Source organism: Aquarana catesbeiana, linkage group LG05 (genome assembly GCF_042186555.1).
Source record: "Aquarana catesbeiana isolate 2022-GZ linkage group LG05, ASM4218655v1, whole genome shotgun sequence".
Lineage (NCBI taxonomy): Eukaryota > Metazoa > Chordata > Amphibia > Anura > Ranidae > Aquarana > Aquarana catesbeiana.
The window spans coordinates 30688452-30700755 of record NC_133328.1 but is presented as its reverse complement, the minus strand read 5'-3'; the positions used below and the strand labels follow the sequence as shown (position 1 = coordinate 30700755).

Genomic DNA, 12304 nt, shown 5'->3' with positions numbered 1-12304 from the left:
TCCAAAATATATAAAAAAAAAAGAGTTTGTGTTTTTTTCTCCCTTTAGTACAATGTCCCAGAAGCCAATGCTAATGGATGTTGTATGGAACTGTGGTTTTGTAAGTGGGAGTTAAGAGAGTTGCTTGTTGGGTACCAGACACTGGGGTTTTCCAAGTAAGTGGATGCAGGGGAGTTGTTGGAGGTCTGAGGATGGGAATGCACATGTGGGTGATGACTGAGAGATCTTGAAGACCCTTGAGGTTCCCAAACCACAGGTGACTGCGGAGAATTGCAAGCCATGGGATCACTGGAACTTGGGCTATGCTCTGGAGGAAGCTCTCCATTCTTCATGATCTTCTTAATTTTAGATCTTTTGTTCTGAAACCAGATTTTCACCTGCAGAGGAAGAGATGGAGGAAATGGTTAAAATGTGTCCAAAGCCATCCCTAATTTGTTTTTTTAGTTTTTTTTATGTTTGTACTTTGCAACTATGTATACTCTCTTTGATATATTACAATATAAATGTTTGTTTACCTATGTTTGTAACACTTTGTAAAACATGGTGATACATATCTGAAAGCACCCAAACTACTGTTTGTAGGTTGTTGCTCCCTAACTTTAATTTAAAATATTTTTATAAAAGGGCAAAAAAAGACAGTTTAGGAACCAGTGTTTACTAATTACAGCCTAGCATGGGCCAACTAGTATTAGGAACTTCTTTATACAAAAAAAAAAAAAAAATGTATTATTGGTTTCTTCTAATTGTGTGTAAAAGCATTCCAAACAATGCACTTTTAAAAAAATGCCTTAAAAAACTCACTGATACCAGTTTTTTAATCAAATATGTTGTTTACAAAAACTCAGTTTTAGGATGAAGTCACTATAATGTAGGGGTACACCCTGAACCCCTCAGAATCCCCCCCCCCCCCCCCCCCCACATGCAACGGTTCAGGAATGGGGTTTTAGGCCATATATGTCCCTTTTCTTCTATCTTGTGACTGCTCTCTTTAAAGAGGAATTTTACTTTTTTTTTTTTTTTTTTTAGACATATAAATCCCATCAATCTGTATAAGAGCTCAAAACTTTGTTTACATGAATGGTTTATATTTATCTCTGTACTTGGGGGCGGGGGTTGCACTTTTTGCTCCTTTTATCTCATTGCTGGTAATAATAGACCTTCTGCAGTACTGATTGGCAGCTCCAGAACATGTGATCTAGTCTGCCTTGAATGGCTGCTGGGGAACAATAGTTTGATTTTTATTTATTGATTTTTATTATTATTATTTTTTTTTTAATCATAGCAAGAAAGATGTAGTTACTGTTCAATGTGTATAAATTATATTTTTAAAATTGTTCTGCCAGTGGTAGTATCAAAAAACTTGAACATTTCTGGTCTATAATGCCTTATTTCTGTTGTGAATCTCTGACTCCGTAGCCACAAGTACAGAATCACACATACTAGGCCCCATGAATGCAATAGGCAATTATTTAAAATGACTGTGTTCACAATGCATCCTGTATATTTTTAATTTGGATATTGATAGACTTGGCAGCAACCTATAACTAATTAATAAAATGCAGCGAGTCCAAAGGACAACTTGAACAAGGCCCCAAAAGGTTCCAAAGAACACAGAGGGGGTCTGGCCCAGTAATAAAGGCCCTATGTCATACAACAGTTCACTGGTTTAACAAAACACGACCATTAGTTAGTGCCTAGATCCCTCACAAAGTAGTACATTATAAATAAATCATGTGCAACACTGGACTTCTGGGCTCCTGACTCCATGCAGCTTTTAGCTTTAGTTATACGCCAGAGTATAAAAAACAAGAAATTTGACAAAAAGAATTGCTGCAAGCCTTTCCTTCTTTCAGAAAATATTTTCCGGATCTTCATCAGGATTAGAATTATGCAACCATCTGATTACGAAAACAATTTTAAAAGTGTTTTTTTTTTTCTCATTTAAATTGAATATGTACATCCCAAAGGCTAGTGGTATTTTATGCAATTAGCAACGCTCAGTATAATATAGCCCTCTGTGGAACTAGTCTGTTCTGGGTCATATGGGTTTGCCACTCCTACAGAAGGCCTTCTTGTCCCATACATTACTGGTTTCCCAAAACTAAAACATATTCTATTTTAGACCTATGCTCCAGCTTAAGGGAAATTGTATACCAAGAAAACAGTGCTTGGACATGCTGGGGTTAATTTACTAAAACTGGAGAGTGCAAAATTTGCTTCAGCTCTGCATAGTAACCAATCAGTTTCTAGTTTGTCTGTTTTTTTTTTTTTTGTCAAGGATTATTTGAGCAAGCTGAAGTTAGAAGCTGATTGGCTACCATGCACAGGTGCACCAGATTTTGCACTCTCCAGTTTTAGTAAATCAATCCACCAAGTCCCACCAAATAAAGCTACAAGGTATTTACTATGAGCACACTCATTTTGAAAATTTATCTGCAACATTCACAGATTACCATGCAGACTGCCAGTGCTATGCAGATTTTGACTCTATACAGAAGCATCTGTGCTTTTAATAAATAGATAACTATTTATTTCCACCACTAATTACTCAGCAGGAAGAACATGCATTTAAAAAGTCACAAATATTTTCTGCAGTGTCTCTGAAAGACAGTGGCCTTCATTTATATCATTATTATATAGGATTTGTATAGTGCCAACAGTTTGTGCAGCATTTTACAACATGATAGCCATGACTGCATTTAAAAAGCTTTTGTCACCTACACAATAAGCACCTACATTTACAGAAAATTTTAAAAAATCAATAAATTATATATATCTATATCTATCTATCTATCTATCTATCTATCTATCTATCTATCTATCTATCTATCTATATCTATCTATCTATCTCGATCGATCGATCGATAGATAGAGATATATATAAGTAAATTGATTATAATTATTATTATACAGGATTTGTATAGTGCCAACAGCTTGCTCAGTGCTTTACAAAATGAAGGCAGACATAACAGTTAAATACAATTTGGTACAAGAGGAATCAAAGGGTCCTGATATATATATATATATATATATATATATATATATATATATTGAACAAAGTGCTTTTCCGCCGCATCATCCAGGCACAGAGAAGGGTCCAGCATTGTGACTTCAATCAACCAGTAATTTCAAAATTGTCAAAGATTTAAATAATGTAATAAAAATATATTCTGCACTGTAACCCTGTCTGCTCTACAACACCATGAGCTTGCCTTGCCTATAAAACAGATTCACTTTGAAGATGATGATTTTTTTTTTTCTAAGCCAACCTACCAATTTTTTATTTTTTTTATTTTCAAGGAGATGACATACTAAGGTATGACATTCATTTGACATTTTTTAAACAGACTCAATGAACATGCGTCTGCTTCAAACAACCAATGAGATTTTTGAGATTCCATTAACTTGAGTGGAGGCTTGTTAGGCCAGTGCACAAATCATTCTGCTACAATCACTAGAGTGATCTACGCACCATCATAATATTATTATTATTTTTGCTTGCTGTTAGAAAAAGAAACTAAATGAATAAATTAGTAATTCACTTTGCAGCCTGTTTGTTGTTTTTTTTATTTTATTTTATTCATTTCTTATTTTAAAGGCACAGAATGCATGATTTATGGACTTTATTTTTTGTTTAATATATATCTTTAATCTTATATAGAATTTGTGCACATATTTACACATTTTTGGGTATCCAGTTCTCTTTTTATATGGTTTACATTGTAGCTTGTGTCCTTTTCAACCCCCCCCCCCCCCCCCCCCCCAGTCAAGATCAGAAAAAAGGCATATAAAATGCCCCTAGTTTGAATATTCTAATTGAATGTCACCAGGGATTAAAGTCAATTCTTCAGTAAATGATAACCCATGCAACACAAGCAAAGACTGAATGCATGAGCATTTACTATATGTATTTGCTAAGATAATAAGGACACATGCATCTTACCAATGTAAAAAATTGACACAAGACCATTCTTGCATCCCTTCCCTCAAAAATAGAAATTGTTTTTAAAATAAAATGATCATTTCATTTAGAATCTAGCTTTTGTCCAATAATCTAATTAAAAACAGTCTCATTTTTTGGATTGACAAAAAATTTTTTTTTCTTCCCCTAAATACTTCAGCGTGATTGGGTCAAAAACAAGTTCAGCGGGATAGCGTAACAAAACAACACCCTTTAGAAAACTATGTTCAGGCCTGAGGACATGACACTAGGCAGAGTTCCTTGGCTAAACTATTGTAAAAATATTGTTGAGTATTTCCAAACAGGACATGTCATGGTTCCACACTGCCTGGTACATCAATCATGTCCTATTCATCTTCACCACACATGTAAACCCTTAGCAAAAATACAACAGACTCCTTAACTGCACTCAGAGCTTGTACACTAAAAAAAAAAAAAAAAAATGGAGCCAAAAAAAAAAAAAAGATGCAGGGAAGATGCAAGGATGCATTCTTAAATAATTGTATTATTCTCCTTTGGACAGAGATCTGTTTTGAATTATCTCTAACAAACCCAAGACTTTGATTTGTGCCATTTTACATCTGATTGGGGGATACGAGACTAATATTTTGCACATGTGCAGACGTCTTTGCGGTGAAATGTAGCGCATAGGCGACCTTACTGATGAACTATAAACTCCAGCATTCAACGCAGAACACCAGCTGCAGTGTTTTTGCAGAGACAAAAAAAAAAAACAAAAAACAAAACAAAAAACTTAAATATCTGTTATTCTTAGAAAACAGGGTGAGATGCCAACTTTCCAAAGTGGTTTCAAAAATGAAAGTCATTCTGTAATGGGTTCCAAAACCAACACAAACAATAAATGCAAAGTTGTCCCATTGAGGTCACCCATCAAACTGGCTCCTTATACATGACTAATGTGACTCTGTCACAATGTACTATTGAAAAAAAGTCATGTTTTTAAATAAGATATTTACAAAAGACATTTACAGATAGATACATTATTTCTCTGCAGAACTCTGCAGAGAGTTCTGGAGCAGATTGTGCAATTTCTCTGCAGAGAGTTCTGGAGCAGATTGTGCAATGTGCAACTTTGTTCTCAGTTTTGGAAAACAATGCAAAGTTTCATATGATGACACACAACATTGCACCAGCTATATACAGCAATTTCATTCTATCTATCTATCTAATAATTTATTATTCTTTCATTCCTTCCTTTTTTCTTTCTTTCTTTCTTTCTTTCTTTCTTCCTTGCTTTTTTCTTTCTTTCTTTCTTTCTCCAGGCAGTACAAAGTGTCATCAGTGAATGGTAAAAATACATTGTGATCCCCATTTCTCTCTCTCTCTCTCTCTCTCTCTCTCTCTCTCTTTCTTCTTCTCTCTCTCTTTCCTCTGTTTTTCTTTTTCTCCTCTTACTCTCTCTCTCACCTCCTCCTCTTCTATATATTTGTTCATATAACAAAAATACATTATATACATGTACTGGGTAAGCTTTCTTTTTTCTTTTTTTTTTCGTTCTCCAGGCAGTACAAAGTGGAGTACATTGTCATCAGTGAATGGGAAAAATACATCGTGATCCCCATTTCTCCCTCTCTCTCTCTTTCTTTTTCTTCTTATCCTTCTCTTTCCTCTATCTCCTCCTTTCCTCTATTTTTTTTTTTTGCTTGCACTCCCTCTCTCTCTAATCTCCCCCTCTTCTTTGTTCATATAACAAAAATACATTATACTGTATGCATGTACTGAGCTTTCTTTCTTTCTTTCTTTCTTTCTTTCTTTCTTTCTTTCTTTCTTTCTTTCCTTCCTTCCTTCCTTCCTTCCTTCCTTCCTTCCTTCCTTCCTTCCTTCCTTCCTTCCTTCTCCCTAATTCAGTGATAGGAGATCCCAGGACCTGCCATGCTCTCACCTGTGTCTGTGTCAGTCCTAGGGAGGCCGCCAGCTCAGCTCTCTCCGGCAGCGCTAAGTATTGAGTCTTCTGAAATCTCCTCTGCAGAGCTGCCAGCTGGAAACTAGAGTATATCGTCCGGGGTTTTCTGATTTTCTTTGGTTTTCCATTGACCATCCTCACCTCTGGCTCCGCCACTTCTTTCTCTGGAGGACAGACAGACAGAGATCAGTCACCCTGCAATTCTACACAGGGACAACATGCTAAAAATGCTATTACAAGTGTGTGCCACTTTATCCCCTTAGTCTGGACTGGTTTTATGCAAGGAGAATTATTGGAAAAAAAACAAACCCCCCCCCAAAAAATTTTTTTTTTTTTAAATTTATGTACATTGTAGTAAGTGCTCTATTAACAGTTGTGCTTGTTTGTATTTTATTTTTTTTATTTTTTTATTTATTTTTTAACAAAGCTAAAAGGTTATTCAAAATGCACACAACTATCTATGTATGCATGTGACGCTATTACAATTCATTATATAATAATAATAATAATAATAATAATAATAATAATATACATGAATAGAGAGAGATAGTAGCAAAGATTAGGGGCAATCATAGGATTCAGCAAAGCAGCAACGTAATAGATATAGTATGGGTTATATACAGTATCTGATACTAGAGAAGTCTGGAGTGATCTTAACTACTACTACTTCATCATCTCTGAGGGTACCAAGGCAGTCACCCCCTGCTGAGTGCGAATTAAAATAGTATTTTTATGGGTCTGTGTTGTAATATACAGCATACATTAATAACTGCAGTTACAGTGAACTTACATCACATCATATATATAGAGGGAGAGAGTGAGTGAAAGATAATGTAATGTATACTTTTGTGTGTATGTTTATATATATATATATGTATATAATATATATATATAATAATACACATATGTCTGTATGTGACACTATTACAATTTATAATAATAATAATAATTATTATTATTATTAAAAATAATAATACATATTTAAAATATATAAAAATATATTTTTTGTTTTTGTTTTTTCTTTTGTTTACTATAAATTAGATAGATTGAGATAAATTAGATAAATCTTACTACAGTAGGATATAAATATATGACACTATTAAAATACATATAATTTTGCATGAATTGTATATCTTGTGTTAGCATAATATTGTACCATAATAATTCCCCCCTAGCATGTCACTTGCTTCAGTTTTAATGCAAACCCTTTCAAAAAAATGTTTAAATCGCTGCAAAATGTCTATTTAAAACAAAACACATTCAAATGCTCAATAACAATAATGGTGATGATGATGACAATAGTAATCATTTTATTGTTGGTGTTGTCATGGAGTCACTGGCTGATTGCGGTGTGTAGGGTGATGGTGAGTGATGTGGATGGCACTGGGCTCTGTGGTCAGACTGGGCAGCGGGCACGGGTGGCACCAGGCGCTGGGGATCGCTCCAAGGGAAAGCCCAGGCAGGGCCAGACACAGGAGGATCCACAGAGGAGCAGAGCTCGGCGTTCAAAGCCTCCTCAGACTGGCTGCCCTGTAATTTATCCATTCAGTGGTTAGTATGGTCAGGCCAGACAGAGACAGCGGTTTAGCCAATGTAAGACTCCAGAGAAGGTTTCTGCTGCAAATGTCTCCCCCCCCCCCAATCCCAGCCAACAATGCAGTAACCCCCCAAAAATTCACCAGATTTCACAGGTAACCACCCCTGCACTTTATTCCCAAACTTCTGAAAAAGGGCCCAGTGACAACACCTGCTCCAAAATATTCCCTCCACCTCCAAAATTCATAACTACCCAGAAAATGGCAGAAAGAGGTTTAGTCTATAAAAGATGTGGTTTGGTTTTATTTGTATTTCTTTTTTTTATTTTACAAATGATGAGCAGAAAGAGTCTCCAGGAGGTGTCAGATCTTCCAAAATACCCCAAATGTCCTGATCACTGCACAGACTACACATAAATAATCCGATATAAGAGCAATAAGGACTGCAGAATAATGGGGGGCACCATAAAAAGAATTATTGAAATAAATATCAAGTGTGCCTATATGAAAGGAAACATTCGATCCCTCTCTCTGCCTTTCTCATATATATAGATATTGAAAAGAAAGATAGAGAGAAGAATCGAATGTTTCCTTTCATAGGCACACTTGAAATGTATTTCAATTATTCTTTTTATGGTGCCCCACATTATTCTGCAGTCCACGTCGCTCTTACATCTCATTATTCTGCTATAATAATTATTTTTAAATAGATAGATACATATGAAACGAAATATCTTTATGTAAACACACACACACATATCAAATCTATATGCATGTATATAATACATATTCCCACAAACACATAACGCTATATACATGCACATGATATATTTAACACACAGAAAATAAAGCTACATACATACACATAATATATATTTCACACAGGCAGAAATCTACAGGCGTGTATATGATATATTTTTACACATACACACACATATATAACCCTATATGCCTGTACATTATATATTTTACACACACATCCCTACATGCATGTACATTATATATTTTATACACACATCCCTACATGCATGTACATTATATATTTTATACACACATCCCTACATGCATGTACATTAAGTATTTTACAAACACACACACACACACACACACACATATAGCCAAATGTATGTGTACATAATAATAATAATATATATTTTTATACACATAACGCTGTGTGGATTTACATTTACAGACATATGTATAGACTTTGTTCCCTGTGTCTATATATAAATATGTAATTATCTATACACATATTAAAATAGTCTAGTTTACAGGTTTGTGTTGCAATACACAGTATACATTATATAAGTGCAGTTACAGTGAACTTACATCGCTTCTGCACGATAGATAGATAGATAGATAGATAGATAGATAGATAGATAGATAGATAGATAGATAGATAGATAGATAGATAGATAGATAGAAAGAGGGAGATTTATGAGAATTGATCGTGTATGTATACTACAGTTTTTTTTATGAATGCATTGCTGCCCAGTAAGTAAGTACTGAAAGAAAGAAAGAAAGAAAGAAAGAAAGAAAGAAAGAAAGAAAGAAAGAAAGAAAGAAAGAAAGAAAAAGAGAAAGAAAATAGACGCTTGCTCAGTAGGTGTATACATTGTATGTTTGTTATACGATAAAGATATAGAAGAGAGAGAGGGGGGCAGAGAGTGATAGTGAGAAAAGAGAGACAGAGGAAATAGAGAGAGAAAAAGAAGGACATAGAGAATTGAAAAAAAAGGAAAGGGGGATATAGAAGAGAAAGAGAGAGAAGGAGAGAGAGCCAGAGAAAATAGGAGAGGAAGTAGTAAAGATGTGGGGCACTCATAGGATTCATCAAAGGAGCAAAGTAATAGATATACAGTAGTATGGGTTATATACATTTGATACTATAGAGAAGTCCGGAGTGATCTCTACTACTACTTCATCATCTCTGAGTGCACCAAGGCAGTGACCCCCTGCTGTGTGCCACTACCAACACAAACACATGCTGTATCTATCTATCTATCTATCTATCTATCTATCTATCTATATATATATATATATAGGTAGATAGATAGATAGATAGATAGATAGATAGATAGATAGATAGATAGATAGATAGATAGATAGATATATAAAACTATAGATATATTATATATAAAACAACATATAAAGTGCATAATGATATAATATATATATATATATATATATATATATATATATATATATATATATATATATATATATATATATAATATATATATATATATCAACATATACGATGCATTTGATCTATCTATCTCTCTATATAAATAATGTATACATATTAGATATACATATATTACATATATATTTATACACACACACTATATATATATATATATATATATATATATATATATATATATATATATATATATATATATATATATATATATATATATATATAGTTGCTATATACTTAGGAGCCCTTGTTGCCTCCTCTGTCCTGCACCGCCCGGTTCGGTTGCTCGGGCCCCTGTGCAGCCCTCATGCCCTCCGGGTGCAGTGAGCCGCCTCTCTCTCTTTCTCTCTCTCTCTTCTGTCTCTATTCTGCTTTTGTTTTGTTTGTTCTCTTTGGAATGAGTTTTGCGGTTTGTTATGGTGCTGACTGGCGGCGCCTGGGTTATAAATGGAACGGGGGAGATAAACCCTCGGAGGAGGAAGAGGCACAGACATGGTTTTTAGGACTGCCCGAGACTGCTGGAGACCGCAGCCACGAATAGCTGGCCGCCCAGACTCCTGAAGGGGGGGGGGGGGGGTGAAGACAAGCGGGGTCCCCCCAAAGCGGCGCGGCCACACTGCTGCGCGGCGACTACCTTCCGCACCTTCCGCGCTGCGCGGCGACTACCTTCTGCACTTTCAGCTGCGCGGCGACCACCTTCCGCACTTACAGCAACCCCAACCCTGTAGCCCAAGCTTACCTGGCTGGCTGGTGGGTGGTTGCACCCTGTTGTACGCCCCTCCATACTGGTGGTGAGGGTGGTAGGGGCTCCCATAGCTATAGTCGGCGTAGCTCTTGGCAGGGTAAGTGGCTGCGGCAGATCCGTTCATGCCATGGTACTGGTACTGGTAGGCATTGAGAGCCTTTCCATAGCTGGCAGAGGTGGGCGAGCAGTAGCCATGGTGCGGGTGGCTGGTGGCCCCTCCTGGGCTGTAGTAGCCGGAGTCGGTGGCAGAGGACTCAGGTAAGGTAGGTGAATCCTGGGAAGGGTGGTGCATGATGCTGGCAGCTTGGAAAGAAGAAGAAGAAGAGTAATCGTTGCTTCTGATGGTGGGAAGTCTCCTTTCATAGACTCCTGTCATGCTCTAGAGCCAAGGGGGGTGATGCTGATTTTTTTTTTTTTTTTTAGGGTTCAGCTGCTTTGGGGTGTTGGTTGAGGAGGAGGGGGGTTGGGTCGTTTTTCAAGGAGCCATTCCACAGCTTGAAGCGTCCCTTAAAATAGTGAGAGAGAGTGTGCTGAGGCTTCCTGAGTGCTGCAGCAAGTTCCAGCAGCAGAAGCAAGGAGCAAGTCAGGAGGAGGAGCACGAGAGGAGGAGCAGGAGAGGAGGAGGGGGGAGGCTCTGTGACTGGTTGGCAATAGGAGACAGTGCTGTCTGCACATCACCATAGGCTTGGTTAAATCCCCCAATGCTCTCTTACGCACAGTAGGGTGGATCTGGTGCCATTGGCCAAAGCTCTGCGAAAGCGACAGCAACACCCTACAACCCGTCCGACTAGTTCACAACAACAAAGCTGTGTGCTGCAAGCTACAGCAACCAGGCAGCTACAAAAAAATAAAAAATAAAAAAATTAAAAAAATAAGATCCCCATTCAAAATAAAAAAAATAAAGTGAGTACTGAGGAGTTGAAGTCTGAGCACGCAACCCAGCTGCTTCCTCATTGACTTAGAATGGGGGAGCTGCAGGGGATACACAAACAGCCCCTGGCCATCCAAACATTGCCCTTTGCCATGCTAACTAAGGACAAAAAAAACAACAAAAAAACAAAAAAACACAGCAGTCCTGTAATACTGGTTGTCTGAGGCGGCTTCTTTTCTTCTGCTAATAAAGGGTTAATAAAGCTGAACTTCCAGGCAGGTATAACAAAGAGCAGCTCTGAGATCAATGATCTGGCAATACACTATACAAGGTGATTGTACAATCTCCTTTAACCGCTTCAGTACAGGGCACCTATACCCCCCTTCCTGCCCAGGCCAATTTTCAGCTTTCAGCGCTGTCGCACTTTGACTGACAATTGCGCGGTCATGCGCATATGAATTTTTAATCATTTTTTTCCACACATATAGAGTTTTCTTTTGGTGGTATTTAATCACCACTGAGATTTTTTTTTTTTGCTAAAAAACAAAACAAAAAAAGACTGAAATTTTAGAAAAAAAAGGGGGTTTTTCTTAATTTCTGTCAGAAAATTTTGTAAATAAGTAATTTTTCTCCACTGAAGGGCACAGATTAGGTGGCACTGATGAGGAGGCACTAATATGCCGCACTGATGAGCACTGATAGGCGGTACTGAAAGGCATCACTGATGGGCATTGATAGGCAGCACTGACTGGCATCACTGATGGGAACTGATTGGTGTCACTGATGGGCAGCACTGATGAGCAGGCACTGATTGGCACTGAAAGGCAACACTGAATGGTATCACTGATGGGCACTGATAGGCAGCACTGACTGGCATCACTGATGGACACTGATAGGCAGCGCTGACTGGCATCACTGATGGGCACTGATTGGTGTCACTGATGGGCAGCACTGATGAGCAGTCACTGATAGGCACTGAAAGGCAGCACTGACTGGTATCACTGATGGGCACTGAAAGGCAACACTGACTGGTATCACTGATGTGCACTGATTGGTGTCACTGAC

General features: G+C 37.2%; 1 protein-coding gene across 1 annotated transcript; it reads right to left on the bottom strand.

Annotated features, from left to right (window-relative positions):
* Positions 1-6: 6 nt before the first annotated feature.
* DLX5 (distal-less homeobox 5) lies at positions 7-10970 on the bottom strand. The gene is made up of 3 exons (XM_073629562.1): positions 10363-10970; positions 5865-6049; positions 7-377 (listed from the first exon to the last, which is right to left on the bottom strand). Exons 1-3 carry the CDS (start codon positions 10742-10744, stop codon positions 45-47), a joined length of 900 nt encoding a protein of 299 aa, XP_073485663.1. The 5' UTR covers positions 10745-10970; the 3' UTR covers positions 7-44.
* Between the last annotated feature and the right edge of the window lie 1334 nt (positions 10971-12304).

What these genes read in the sequence shown, in the direction of transcription:
- DLX5 (XM_073629562.1), bottom strand. Translation starts at nt 10,744, where the DNA reads ATGACAGGAGTCTATGAAAGGAGACTTCCCACCATCAGAAGCAACGAT. An exon ending in ACCACCCACCAGCCAGCCAG is followed by an intron (nt 6,050 to 10,362) that starts GTAAGCTTGGGC and finishes TCTGTCCTCCAG; the next exon opens with AGAAAGAAGTGGCGGAGCCA. An exon ending in TAGGACTGACACAGACACAG is followed by an intron (nt 378 to 5,864) that starts GTGAGAGCATGG and finishes CTTCCTCTGCAG; the next exon opens with GTGAAAATCTGGTTTCAGAA.